Source organism: Camelus ferus, chromosome 1 (genome assembly GCF_009834535.1).
Source record: "Camelus ferus isolate YT-003-E chromosome 1, BCGSAC_Cfer_1.0, whole genome shotgun sequence".
Classification (NCBI taxonomy): domain Eukaryota; kingdom Metazoa; phylum Chordata; class Mammalia; order Artiodactyla; family Camelidae; genus Camelus; species Camelus ferus.
In genome coordinates this window covers 68,790,510-68,805,489 of record NC_045696.1, presented here as the reverse complement: position 1 = coordinate 68,805,489, position 14,980 = coordinate 68,790,510, and the positions used below count along the sequence as shown (strand labels likewise).

The 14,980-nt window shown below is 47.8% G+C and overlaps 1 protein-coding gene across 1 annotated transcript in view; it reads right to left on the bottom strand.

Moving 5' to 3' along the window:
- Positions 1–593: 593 nt before the first annotated feature.
- MASP1 (mannan binding lectin serine peptidase 1) overlaps positions 594–14,980 on the bottom strand; it is a 65,083-nt gene continuing 50,696 nt past the window's right edge. The window contains exons 12-17 of the mRNA XM_032482491.1: positions 11,753–11,890; positions 8,484–8,597; positions 7,431–7,616; positions 5,640–5,707; positions 3,147–3,246; positions 594–2,698 (exon numbers count right to left, since the gene is read on the bottom strand). Of these exons, the coding sequence (XP_032338382.1) occupies positions 2,508–2,698; positions 3,147–3,246; positions 5,640–5,707; positions 7,431–7,616; positions 8,484–8,597; positions 11,753–11,890 (797 nt within the window). The 3' untranslated portion in view covers positions 594–2,507. The remainder of the gene's footprint in view (positions 2,699–3,146; positions 3,247–5,639; positions 5,708–7,430; positions 7,617–8,483; positions 8,598–11,752; positions 11,891–14,980) is intronic.

Genomic DNA, 14,980 nt, shown 5'->3' with positions numbered 1-14,980 from the left:
CTTTCCAAAAGACAGCACATCTTGAAGTTGAAATTGGCTATATTTGGAGGTAGTGAGTTTCTTGTCTCTAGAAATGTTCAAGAACAAGGTCACAATATGGTCCTAACACAAACTTCAACCCTCTGCTTCTATGACTCTAAGAAATTTGGGTTTCTTGGACCTCAGCAGCAGTGCAGGGGCAGTATATCTAACATGCTTGTAGATGAAGGGTGAGGTGAAGTTCCACAGCATGTCTATATATCCCTCAGAAGAAGGATGAAGTTGCAGTTGGGGGAATGAACAGGATAAACTGGGTCCAGCCAGAAGTCAGTATTTGTACACAAATTCTGAGGTTGCTTCAAGTCCCATAGTTGTCTGACTTTAAGGAGGAAAGTTCTTCTAGATGTTGGTTCTAATCCCAGAATCCGACTGGGTATGTTATTTTTGGGAGAGAAGCTAGTGTAAAAGCCTGAGTGGACATGTACTCTTGTCCTGGAAGGCCTCCTTCTGGAAGGCCTCCCTCTGGAAGGCCTCCCTCTGTCTTACCTGTGGAAATTCCCACCCTCCTCAAGGCTCAGCTCCAACACCATCTCCTCTGGGACACCCTCCTGGTGCCCTCTCCTCCAATGGCTCCATACTGTAATGGCCTTTCTTCTACCTCTGTGCTGCTCCAACACATCGCACTTGACAGAGTTCATTCTTTTCATGGTATTCACCTGTGTGTGTCAGTTCTTCCTGTAGGAGCTCCTGGAAGGTGTGCATCATCTTGGTGGTCCCCATAGCAGTCAGCACAGCCTGGTAGATGGGGCAGTGAAATGGGAAGGCATGGTGCTTGGAATGCATTAGGGCAATTCCAAAACTTTGCATTGCAATTCCTCTTTGGTGTCTGAAATAGAGCTCCAGTTTGCCTGACAAATGCCTGGTGCAGTTGAGAGCCATTGCCATCTTCCCTTTACAGAGTAAACAGCAGGGCACAGAGAGGTAGAATAACATGCTCAGAGAATCAGAAGGCAGGCTGTGAATTGCTGTGCCTGAGTGTTTGGCCTGGGGCTTAGCATCCATAGGTCCTCACTCCTCAGTATCTTCTTTCAGTAAGAGACCCTGAATCAGTCCAACAGCTGCAGTACAGGTCAAGAACTGAAATCCCCCATAAAGAGCACATTTGATAGAACAGAAGACAAGGACTTGGGGCTTCTGATCCCTTGAAGGGCTTAGATCTCAACACTCTGGAGGGGATGAGGTCCCTGGAAGCTTCCTGAGAGAGGAGGTGGCTCTTGGAGGGGAGAGGCATTCTGCTTGGGAAATACTTGGGACTCTGAAGGGCTGGGGTGTTTAGCATGAGGAACAGGGGTGAGGTACCAGGGGAATGGTGGCTTAGGGTCAGCTGCGGATATGCGGAGAGAGAGTACAGGGGTCTGAATCTAGCCTCCCAGGGCCTACCTTGTGCAGCTCAGTTTCCCAGGAAGAAAAGGAGGCTGGGGCCTTGAGCAGATGCTCTGCTTAGGAATAAGGAGAGGTGCCTTGGCTAGCGCTTTGCCTGGGCCACGTCCTTCAGCACCAGGGTGTGGTGCGCAGGGGTGGGCATTGCAGTCGCTGCAGTATGTGGTCTGCATTAAAGCTCTATTGAACCTAAGGCAATTTTTGCCTTTTGGTTATTTTGGCTTTAACTCATCTCATCAGGGAGAAGTGGCTCATTGGTTCCTAGATTGTCATAGCTGGGAGGGTCCTTTTTGAAGAGGGGAAAGGCTTTGCATAGAGTCACAGGGAGCTGGGGCCAGAATTGGTTCTAGAATCTGCTGTCTGACTTCCCAATTCACCATTCCTAGTCTCCCCAGTCCCTGCCCCTGCTACTCTCAGACACTCTCATAGTTGGTGTCTAGATCAAAGTCATAAATGCATCACTACAGGACATTCCATAGACTAAGAACCTTGTATCTTTTACCTTTTCATTGGGAGGGGGTTTGGGGTGGCCAAAAGGCATGGTAGCAAAGAAGCATAGAGCATATGGGGGCAGACTGAAGGAAATGGTGAAGGTTGAGAAGCGTACACACTGATTAGCCCTAAGACCCAGCCAGAGTTTGTAAGAGAAATTAATGTACCTGGTGGATGTGCTGGCCTTCTGCTAAGTCACGTTTATTTGTTTAAATTTTTTTTAAAGTCATGTTTATTGAGCACTTAGTTTACGCCTGCACTGTGCTAAATGCTATGTATATATTCATTTGATCCTCATCAAACTTTCATGAGGTAGGTAAGGTATGCCATTTCCGTAATATGGACGAAGAAACTGACTGTCGTGAAGTCACCTGCCCAGTGTTGCAAAGCCAGTGAGTGATACATCCTGGATTCTGACCACTCTGCGACTCTGCTTCTTTAAAGAGAGTGAGAAGGGGGCTGAGACGCCCCCTTCAGTGGCCAGCAATAGATGGGCTGAATGAGGTGGGTGTAGGTCGAGGAGGGTCTTGCATCAGATAATTATCCTCTGTTGCTGACTGACCACGGACAGGTGAGGTGGGGAAGAAGGACTGGATTCAACTCTTCATCCTGGTGACCCTCTGGATCCAGTCCTTGTTGTGGAAGATGTAGGAATACACTCCGTAGCGGTCCTTCTTTCCACAGTCCACGCCCCAGGACACCGTGCCCACCAGGTACCACTGGCCTCTCTCTATATCCAGGGTTACCATGGGGCCTCCAGAGTCACCCGAACAGGCGTCCATCCCCCCTAGAGGAAGAAGAGATGCAGATTAAATTGTCTCCTTCCCTAGCCCCAAATCCAGAGGAGCTTTTCTCCTCACAACTGACTTGTAGTTCAGAGAATTGGGCACCAGGGGGCGGAGCAGACCATTTGACACAAACTTGGGCTCTGAGCTGTTGAAGGTCAGGCCTCCTCATTTTAGAAAGCGCAGGTGCAGGCCTCTCTAATTTCACAGGGAAAAAGTTGGGCTGGGAGAAGGGAATTACGGAAATTCCTTATTTAGCTCTCTTCTTTCTGATGCATTTTCTCCAGTGGAATCCTTCCTCTCCTGACATCCTCCCCGTCCTCTGCCTTGCTCCTCTCATGCCTCAGCTGCTCAGCCTACCAGCCTCAAGGTCTTCAGCCCTTCCATCCCTGGGCTCTGCGCCCCTCCCTGGCTGGTAGTGCCCTGATGTATGCCAGCCTCTTGACTTACCTTCCTTCTCCCCTGCACAGATCATATCTCTGGTCACATTCTTCTTCAGTGGGGCATAGGCCTCCTGGCAGGTGCGGTGGTCAACAATTGGGATTTCGATCTGGAACATAAGGACACTGTTGGACCCCACTCTTGACTGAGGAACCCTGCTGTTCTGACACCAGTAGAGCTGACTCTTTCCCATCCCCCTTCCTGGATGAGCCTGGGTCTACCTTAGACCTGGTCTCAGAAACTGCCCTACAGTCCAGGTGAAAGAACACTGAATGGAGAATCAGATCCATGTTCTGGTACAGTCTTAGTCATGCATTTGCTGTGTGACCTTGAGCATGTAATTTGCCCTCTCTGGACCTCAGTTTTTCTCATCTGTAAGATGGAGATAATAATATTTGCCTAACACATGCATTATTTCAAATATGGCAATGTACACAAACCCTCTGGGCAATCTTCATTTCCCCACCCCTCCCATTACTGGTTGTGGGACCTGGGGCACGTAATTAGTCACTGCTTTTCCAGACCTCTGAGACTGTTTCCTCATCTGAAAAATGGAAGTCAGAACATTTGACATACTAATCACATGGAGCTGTTGTACAAAGGGGAGATGAGGAGCAGATGCTCTATAAATGACAAGCACTGCATAACTGGTAGGTGGTGTAGGGCCAGCACGCACTGCATGCTAGCACACTGCAGCAAGCATTCACTTACGTTCTCCCCCACTAGAGTAGGAGCTTCCAGACACTGGCTGTATATACTGTCCCAGTATCTTATCTTACATGTCTTGCATAGCATGGAATATAGATGGTACTCAGGAAATATTATTTTGAATTGAGATGATAAATTGATACACAAAAGTAAAAAGTATTGTCATTATTATTGTCCTGGACTCAGCTTGGGAGTAAAAGTTGGAGTAGATGTCTGGAATAAAAAGAGGAAACATGAATCTCATTCAGTCAAACCAAGAACTGAATGGTTACATCCCCCAAAACCCCAACTCCTGCCGACCCTGGCTGGGAGGGGACAAGAGGCATTTAGGTCCCTCTGGGGCCTTGGCCTTCTCAGAAAAGTGGGGAGAGGAAGTCAGGGCAAGGAAAGGTCATGAACACATATTCTCAGCAAACTGTCGAGGGCCCGACTAACCTCTCTCCATCGCTCACGCATCATTTAAATGTCGTTTCCTCTGGGAAGCCCTTCTGAACCCCTAGGGTGAGGTCAGAGTCCCTGCTGTACAGTCCGGAGCATCCTGCACTTCTTCATTCCATCTATCACATCGATAACTGCTTTCTCTCTCTCCCACTTGACTGTAAGCCCAAGGAGGCCAGGGGCCAGATCTGTCCTTTTACCCCCCCAGCACACCAAGTAACTAGCACAATGTCTGGTACATGCGAGGCACCAAATAAACACTGGGGAGTTAATGATTAAAAGGATAAATAGTTGTTGCAAATCCAAAATGTTAAAGTATGTTAAAATAACATACGTTGAAGGATTTAGGAGCTAGCTGTGGCAGTCATAGAGCCTGGGAATGTCCGAGCCAGGCAGCTCTTGGAGGACATCTAGTGTTGCCTGTGACTTTGCAGCTTGAGATATTACACTGCAGTAGAGAGAGGCAAGATGACTTGTTTAAGATCACCCAGCAGGTTACTAGGAGCCAGGAATTGATGCCATGGCTCCTTACTCCTAGTTCAGTGTTCTTTTCTGAAATGACAAGAATGTAAACTTCCTCTTTTTTTTTTTTTCAGTCACTGAGAAAAATGTATTCATAATATATACACTGACGAAAGACTTATATCCAAAATAAAGAACCCCTACATCTCAATAGTAAGAAGACAAATCCCCCCCCAAATATTTGAATAGTCACTTCACTAAAGAAGATACATAAATGGCCAATAAGCATATGAAAATATGTTGAACGCTATTAGTCATTAGGGAAATGCAGAGTAAAGTTACAAGGAAATACTACTACACACTACTAGAATGGTTAAAATTAAAAGGTCTGACGATACTAGGTGTAGACAAGCACATGGAGTAACTCATGCAGTTGGCCCTTCATATTCAAGGGTTCTGCATCCATGGAGAATGTAAACTTCTAAATGCAAGAGTCAATTTCATTACTGCAAGGACTGTAGCTCTCAAAGCCCCTTCTTTGGCCCATCTTGGTTACTCTGTTATGTCAGTCTTTGTGATGTATAGATGGATCACCTTTTGGGGTGTCCAAGCCTGCTATTTTCTGGAAGAATTTCCATGAATTGAGCCTTTAGTATGCTACAGAAACATTGAAAAATGTTTATAGATCAGAGCCCCATGACATGTAGAGCAAACAGATCAGGCTTGTTGGGATTCAAAGTCCCACTTAACTTTAGAGGTGAGTCTGGGCCTCTAGTACCTCTCTTATCCCCTCCCTCTGCCCAAGCCTCCAAATTTCTCAGGGGTGCTATGGAGTGGGAAGGTCCAATGCAGGGCAGAGGTGTCACCCTCTGAAGGGGATAAATTGAACTTCACCTCCATCAGGGTCTCCGGGAAACTCTGCAAGAACTGCTTCCCCCAGCCACTGACGATGACTATGGTCCCTGGAGGAAAGAAGACACAGTGAGAACAGAGAGGCTGTCTGTGGGGTCTTCAGAGGGTGGCATCTTGCAGCCCCATCATCCTCTGCCTGTGGAGGGAAGGGCTGAGTTTGCCCCCTCAGAGAAAGGCAGCATGGTGGGGAGGAAGAATGCTGGGTTGGAGGTTACCTGCCACAGAGATTTAGGCATTGGTTTCTAAGAGATGTTAGCTGGTTTGTCTCACTGTCTGTTCTCTCCCACTCCCAACTAGCTTGGAACCTAGGCCCCACGAGAGCAGTAATCCTACCTATCTTATTCAGGGCTGTATCTCCATGCCTGCACAGTGCTGGCACATAGTAGGTGCTCAATCAATGATTGTGAATAAATAAAAATTCCAGCCTAATCCACAATAGGATATGCTGCCATTAGCCCTCACCCCCTCTCCCTTCCTGAACCTCAGTTTCCCCATCCATAAAGTGAAGAGGCTGGATTTGGTATTCTCCCAAACCCCTCCCAGCTATAATAGCCTAGAAGTCTATAAAGTTGGCAGATCTCGAGGGACTGTGGAAATGGTTGAGCACTGATAGAGCACTTATTTCTTCGTTTGAAAAGAGCCCAGATACTGAACACAGCACTGGGCTTTAAATTGGAAACCTGGGAGTCTAGCCCCGGATCTGCTTCTTATAAGCTGTATCTTGGGTAAGTCATTTCACCTTGCTGAGCCTCAGTTTCCTCATCTGGAAAATGAGACTACAGTACCACCCCACCAGGCTTTTATAAGTACTAAATAAGTTAATTGATGTAAACTGAGTGATACATGGTAGGCACAGGGCATCTGATGATTCAGAGCCATATCTGTGCCTTTCGTGTTGGCTCACTTCCCCTGAATACATTCAGCCATTTTAAAAAGTAACTTCTTTGCACTAAAGGAGGTTAGCTGTGACACGGAATTCAGAACAGGATAAAATGAAAGCCAGCTGGCCTGGGTTGGACTCTCACACTATGTTGGGTATGTTTATGTATTATTTCCTTTAAGCATCACAACCACCCCCAGGTATCCCCAGTGTAGCGGTAAGGGGCTTGAGGTTCAGCAGCTTCCTCCAGGTCACCCAACTAGGAGAAGGCAGCCCAGGGACTGGAGCCTGTGCTGGGGATTAAGCTGTTGTCCCTCAGCTCCAAATTTACCCTTCTATCCTCTGCTTTGTGATGCTGTGGATGAGACCCTGAAATGGCAGATCTGCTTTGTCAGGAGGCCTGAAAATAGGGGGTGCTTCCAGGAAGACTTACAGTTACTGTTGGCATCACCCTAGCAGGGGATCCTCACCCCAACAGTGGTGTCCAAACTTCCCAGGTTCTGTAACTCCAGCCTCTTCCCTTTGTTCCCCCAGCCCCAGGAGTGGTGGTTTCTTCCTGCAGGTGCTATCTCTGCTGTCTCAGCATTCCTCTTTTACTTCTTCAGTCCTCCAATACCCTATGTCAAATTCTCTCTGTTACAATAACTAGTCTGTTTCTGTTTTCCCACCCGGACCCTGGCTGACAAAATTCTTACAGTACTGAACAAGCCTGCCTGTTTACTTGTGCTGCCTTGGAACCAGTTCTGACTTAGCTGTTTTAGGGGAGGGAGCTGAGGAATCACGCCAACATTGTCAGCTGACTCAGTTGGCAATAGAGCCAGACCAATGCTGGAGAAGTCCAGTGGAGACACCAGGGGCTCTGCAGAAGGGGGATCATGGGTGGGGAGGGGTACCTTCCTGCGGTGGCCCCCAGGGAAGACAGATGGGCATTACGAAGTCATTCAGCACCGGGCTCTTTGACAGTTCCACCAGAGCCACATCATTCTCAAACGTGCCGGAGTTATACAGAGGATGGAGGAAGATGTTTTTGACGCTGAGTCTCTGTTCATTTTCATCTGATTTGCGCCTCCAGTGCTTGCCTGGGCAAGAAGAAGGCACATGAGGCATGAGAGCAATGGGACCGTGAGGACAAGGTCATGCCTTGTTCCCCGCCAGCCCCTGTTCCATCCAGCCCATGCTTCTAGCCTTATACTGCCCTTCCTCTACTTTTTCCAAGTCATCCCACCTTACCTGCCCTTCCCCACATATTCTCCTGGGCTCTGAACTCTGTCTTTCTTCATGATCTGATCCAATTACCTTATAATACTCACTCAATGCCCTCTGCCACTTGTCCAAACCATACAGTCACCCTTCCTTGCCTGGGTCATGTGTTATTCTGCCATGAAACCTCTTAGATCCTTGAGTTAGATTCTTCAGTCACAAGTCTCTTCTCTGTGAACTCCTGGCACTTTATCTGTTCCTCTCCTATAGCTCACTGCTTCCTGTTTTATATGAGAGGTCTCTGTGCTCATATTTTATTCCTCTATTAGACTGTAGGCTCCTAGTGGGCAGGAACTTGCATCTTCAGATTCTGGCATAGTGTCAGGATGTTAAGTATGTGATGAATAGAACTGAATCCACTGGTGGTCCTGATTTTACAAAGGAGAGGGGAAGCTTGGATTGTTTGTGTATGATTCACTTGAAACCACAGATTCATAGAAGTCTGAAGCATCTTTGGAAATTATCTTGATGGGGGTCTATTATAAAAGCTGAGGCCTCGACTTCAAAGAGGCCTTTCTCATGGTCCCACCGCCTGAGAATCGCAGCCTTGGACTTGGACTCAGGTCCCTGGACTCCAGTCTTGGCTCATTTTTCATCCTACTAGTCACCATCCCTGATGACTGAGTAGACATGCCCCATACCCCAAACCACAGGTGGCTTCAGGAATCAGCTTGCTCCTCACTCACCCATGATGATTTTGAAGGCAGAGGGGCTGAACAAGGCTGAGTCATGTAGGATTGGGTCTTCTGGATCCAGTGGCTGGTGAAGGCAGTGAGCTGCGGTCACAATCCACTTGGAGCCTGAGAACAGAATTGCACACACACACCGTCCTGCCTGGCCCTGCCCTGCCTTCCACTGCCTCATGCTGAGGGCCTTCAGACCACTTCTCTCCATTGACACCGCCTCCCTTGCATTTCACAGCCCCAGGTCAGAAACTCATGATCCTAATCTGAATTGAAGAGTTTATTCTATGATCTCATTTGCCTATTCCAACCCAGGCCAAGCCTGAGTGTTTCAATGATGATTTCAGGGCTCCTTAAACCCATGGGGTTGGTGAACTCCAAATGGCCCAGGGTATCCACAGAAAACCTTGTGCTCACTAGTTGCCCCTCAGGCCTTGCTACTCAAGGTGTGGTCTCTCAGCCAGCAGCGTCAGCCTCACCTGGGAGATTTTAGAAATGCAGACTCTCAGGTCCCACCTCAGATCTACTGAATCAGAATCTGCATTCAGTAGTAACATCTGAGGATTTTAATGGATCCCCAAGTAATTCCTGTGCATATTAAAGTTTGAAAAGCACTGTTCTGCGTGGTGCTTCTCAACTTTGGGTACACATTTAGAATCACTTGGGGAATGAAAAACAAACAAACAAACCCAAAAAACAGTGCCTGAGCCTAAATCCAGATCATCTAAATCATGGGGGTGGGGCCCAGGTACAAATACATTTTAGAAGTTTCCCCCAGATGATTCTACTGTCACCAGGGCTGAGAACCACTGTTCTGAGCCAAAACTCTCATTTCACTGATATGGATTCTGAGGCCTGGAGGAGAGCAGGGATGTCTAGGGCCAACCTGCCGGTTGGTGGCTGAGCCAGGGCTAGACCCTGGGTCTCCTGATGCTCAGTCACCCTAGCACATCTCTTGTGTCCTGGCTATCTCTTTCCCTTGATGGACAGGTTCCTGCCTTTTGCTTAATATACAGTCAGGCCTCAATTCATCTTCATGGTGGAGCAGATGACAAACCCATAAATAGCTGAGCCCAGAGATATACTGGGATGAGCAAAGCAGAAAGAAGGGCACCAGGGCTTTGGGGTGGGGGTATCGGGGCAGGTTCAGAGTCCAGGGTAGAGGTCCCTTTCTGTTGCAAGTTCCAGGATTCACTTGGCCCTCTCAGGAGCAGCTGTGAACTCCGGTTACTGGGTTCTGGATAGAGCTCCACACACGCCACCTTCTTTCCCTGGTGGTATTTTGATCTCTGTTCATACTCAGGGGCTGTTGGCCAAATTTTCCAAGTGAATAAAGTGGGACGAGATCCCCAGATTAGGAAGCCTACCTCAGATCAGGGCTCTGGGCCATTGAGATGAAACTAGGGTGTGCAATGGTGAGTCTGAAGACCTGGCTTTGCTTCCCAGCTCTGCAAACTCTGAGTCCCTGAGCCGGGAAACCCCTGCCCAGGCTTCAGGGTGAGCACTGAATGGGCACTTTCACTGTCTGTCCCTAAGCTCCTTCCCAGCTTCCTCTGCCCTCTTCCCACTTCCCTCCATCTACAAAACTGAATGACTGGAGGAGGAGAGAGATTCTAGATGAGGAGAGCTATATTGAGGGGTGGGGAGGTGAGGTGGGGTGAAACCTTTGGCTGAGGGTAGAGAAGTAGACTTCAGACACCTTTCAAAACGTACGTACAGGGAATAAACATGTAGGAGATACAATGAAGCACTGAAGCTTATTGAACTTAAACACTCAAAGTCTTCAGAAAACTAATTCTTAATTAATTCCATCTCTTTTCTCACATTCTAACAAAATTGGAAATGTCTTCGCTCTCTTGCACTCTCCCTGTCTGCTCCTCCCCGTTGCCTCTCTGCTTTTCTTTTGACACTTTATTCTTTTCTGGGTCCTCCCTGATTCTTTACCTTTCCTGATTCTCTCTCTCTCTCTCTTTCTCTCTCTCTCTCTCTCCGGTGTCTGTGACCTACCAGCCTCTCTTCCTCTTGTATTTGTTTCCTTTTATTTTCCCCTTAATCTCTCTTCACTTCTCTAGTTTTCTCTCTGTCCTTTCTGTCTCTCTATCTTCATCCTTCTGACCCTGTCTCTGCCTCTTCCTCCCTTCTTGTTGTGGTCCTCTCCCCTGCCCGCTCCCCACAGGCTCCCCTTTAACTTGTCCTCACTCTCTGTGCGGTTCCATAGAGTGAGACAGCTCATCTTTGTGGTTGTGGAAATAAAAGGATCAACCCCTCTGCTGGGTTACCATTTCACATGTCCTGGGATGTCTGGACCGCAGCCCTCAGCAGGCCTGGTACCCCTTCTCAGGGATCCCTGCCGGGGAGCTGTCCTGACCTGAATGCACCCAGGAGGACGGTGGGTCAGGGTGAGGCGAGGCTGGCAGCCCTGGAGCTGCCCCGGCAGAGGTGGACCCATCCTTGCCTTCTTCCTCTTGTGATGGGGTCAGAGAGCCTCGAGATTGTTATTAATTTTTATTATGTCAGAGCTGGGATGGACCTTAGATCATCTGGACCAAACTGTGGCAGGAAAAGCCATAAACCATTTCTTTCTTGCTTTCATTCCCACTCCCAACCACATTCAGTCCATCACAAAATTCTGACAAGACTATTTCCCGGTGGTTTTCAATCTGCCTCGTGTCTATCCCTTATCCTCTGTCCTTATTCTGAAGTTAATGCCTTCCCTCCCTACTATTGCCATAGACACCTCACAGGACTCTTGGCTTCCAGAGTCACCCTTTTTTCAATCCCTGCTGTCTCAGGTGAGAACTTCCCAGAAGATGCTTATAAAACCTGCAGCAATGTTCAGGATAAAATCTAAATTCCCAAGCATGGCATTCAAGGCCTTTGTAAACTCCCTTCTCCGACTCTTGGAGGGTGGGTTTTCTGGTTCTTTCTGGTCCCACAGCACTGGCACACCTTGACTGTGAGTCACATGTAGGTGCCTTGTGTTGGGATCCATGTTTGAGGGTCGGATTCCCTAACCCCTTTCAGTGCCAGAGACTGCCCAGGGCTCAGAAGGTGCTGCTGACAGAAGGAGCCGGCCAGATCAGAACACACATCCCCTGGCTCCAGTTAAGGGCTCTTTCTACCACATTGTACCTCTGGACCCTGCTACTAGTGTGCAAGATTCTCAGTGAAGAAACCTTGTCAGTCTCCAGGAAGTGGGTAGAGTCCCTTTCTTTCCACCCTACTCTCTCCCTCTAACCCTGGGTCCCCCACCCCTTCCACCTTCTCCTTACCTACAAGGGCGCCCCCGCAGAAGGGCTGCCCATCCAGGTGTGACAGCATAGCAATCCAGGGGTTGGTGCCCTTCTGGGCTGGGCGTCCACTGAAGATCCTGGCCATCAGATTCCGGGAGAACTTGGGAATCCCACATACTGTAGCCAAGGGAGGGAGGGACAGATCACACTCTGGGCTCCATCTTGCCCTTTGCCAGAGCTGCCAGGTCATCACCCTCTGTTAGGAACATCTGTCATTTTTGATCTCCCAGCACCCATTGCCCCTTTTAGTAGCAGCACCCCAATTTTCCTCTGGGGTCCGCTCTTCCCCCATTTCTAGTCCATATAGCCTGAGTTGCAGTGATCTTACCTCTGGTTCTAGGGGTAGGAATGTGACCCAGACCTAATGAAAGCCTCTTTTACTCTGGTCACAGTGATTGCACAGAGATGGGAATGTAACCCTGCCAGGCCAGTGAAAGTCTGCCTTGGGAATTTTGCTAGAAGGTCTTTCTCTTCTGGAGGAGTCAAACTGCTGGCTATATGCCCAGATCTGCCAATGATCACTTCATGGAAAGTTTGCTGAGAAAAATACTACTAACAGAAAAAAAAAAAGTGGAAATAGAAGATAAGGAGTGAAGCAAGAGATAGACTGCATCCTGATTTTTGAGCTGTATCCTGATTTTTGAGCCCCTTGATCTAACCACACCTGAAGCCTTTTGGTATGGACTTTTCAGCTATGTGAATCTGTAATTCTCTCTTTTTTTCCCCTTAAGCTGTTTATGTTGGGTTTCTGACAGATAAATGGAAGAGTCCTGACTAATAAAGAATTTTCATTCTCTATCCACAGGGATCTTTCCTCCCTGGAGAAGCTCTTCCTCATGACCTGGGGGTGGGGGAGATTGAAGATCCCCACAACAAGTGTCTGACTGCTCCATACTCTGCTTCCACTGGCTTGGATTCGTAGACACAGACACATAGGACCTTACAGGTAAACAGCCCTTGGGGACCATCTAGTCTGTCTCTCTCATCAAGCAGTTAAAGAAGCTGAGGCCTAGAGAAGAGAACTGACTTCCCAAAAGTTACTCCATAAGTTAGTGGCAACACTCTTAACTCTAGGACTCCTGATTTCTACTCTGGGCTTTCCCAACTCTGGCCAGCACCACTAACTCTCGCTACATGACTCCCAGAGCACTCATACCCCAAGCTCCTGGATCCAGGCAGTCATTTGCCTTCTTTGGGGCTATCACCAGGCTGCTGAATGGGGCTGGGGAAAATCATAGATGAATGGTTTGCAACCTTGACTGAATCTCCAGCATCTCCCAGCATCATCATTCCAGTGCCCTCAGCCAGCTGCCTCAAGTTAATATCCTGTCCCCATTCCCTCAGATACTCAGAGCCCATGGGGTGGGAACTCCCCCACCCATCCTCCTCTCCATTTGCTCCTTCTGTGAACTTTCTTCTCTTCAGAACTAATTCTGGGTTATCGATCTCCTCATTTCCAAATTCATGGGGATCTGGCTTTGGAGATTCTTACCCTCTCCTCCATATTGCAACTCTCCTTTGTTTATGCCTCCAAAACATGGTCAAGACTTCTCATCCTTAAAATCAAATCTCCACTTTCCCTGCTTCTCATTCACTCCACAATCTTTCCCTCTCCTCTCTTCCATAGTCAAGATTTTGGAAAGAGAAGTTGACAATCAATACCCACATTATTCCCTGTCCTTTGGAGATGGATTCAAAAGAAGAAAGTGCCATGCGCTGCACAGACTTGGAAATAACGTGGCCGCTTGAATATTTAATAGAGCCATAATCACAGATGGAGATAGGATGGCTCTGGGCCCACAAATGGAACTTCGATGGTTATATTTACATGTACAGGAAGATACCAGTTCTGAAATCTCATCTCATACATTCTTCATCTCTAGGAATTCTCCTTGCCTTGTGGTCACCCACTATTAAAGCTGGAGCATCCATTGTTTCAGATGAGGCTAGATACAGCTTTGACTTTTGAAAGAGCAAAGCAGAAGACAAAGTCTGGAAATACACTTTTCATTGGAAGAGTCAGGCTCTATGGTAAGAAGAAAAGATTTGTAGGTTTCAAGGAAGCAAAACCCAGGGAGCTGAGCATATAAGCCATAGAGAAAGGAGGCTGTAAGAGCAGTGTGCTGCCTCAGGAAAGACATAAAACCTAGGAGAAGGGTAGAGAGAGGAACAGAGAAAAGAAGGGAGGGTGAGGGAGAGTGGGGGGCAGATGGTGGGGAAGAGAGAGAGACAGGGAGGGGGAGAGAGAGAGAAGTGGGAAAAATAAAGGAGGAGCAGTAGGAAGAGGTAAAGGAGGAGGAAAAGCTGGAGGAGGAGGAAGATTAAGGACAAGGAGTATGAAGGAAGAGGGAGAGGGGGTTAGGGACTTCAACATGAACGCAGGCCTACTCTTTGGATCTTATCTCAAAGTTGACAGTAGAGACCGAGTCCCTGCGCCCAAGGAAGTCCAGGCTGGAGGTGTCCTCTGGACCACCTTGGGTCATTTGCACTGCTGACAACTTCATCCCTCTTGACACTTTCCCTCCTTGGCTTCTGAAGCGCTTCCCTTCCTGTGTTTCCGATTCCTCTTTTTTCTCTCTTTCTTGGGGTTTCTCTTCTTCTCTCCATGCTTTCCATGTTGGTGTTCCCCTTGTTCAGTCCTCAGCTCCCTTTCCTTTTCTGCAAAATGCCATCTCCTCCTGTGCCATCATACACTTAGACCCTGATGAATTTCAGATTAGTGTTTCTGACTTGTTCTCTCCTCTGAAGCAGTCCTTCCTTCCGCCTCCAGCTGGATTACTCGTGAACTCTTCAAAGACAGCAAAACCAAGCCCTGGTCTCCACCCTCCACCAACCTTCTTCCCTTCATTATTCCAGATGTCTGTTAATGTCTGTACAGAACGCATCCTTATTGCCTCCTCTTTCTTCAACTCCCATATCCAATCAGCCACTAAACTGGTAAAAAATCACCAGAAGCAGCAGAAAGTAATGTGTCTGCTCCCCTCCATGTCATAATGTGCTCTCCATGCAACCTCATGACGCCTCAGTGTCTCAGTATGTCACAACATAAAATCCAAATATCTAGAAGAAAGTAAAAATCTGAAATGTAACAGAACACAAGACATGATAATCTTTGAAACCAGCTACATATGAAGTATAAAGCATAATGCAGGATTTCCTTAGTTCTCAAGAGTGTAAAAACCATGACATTTTCATTTCAATAAAAAC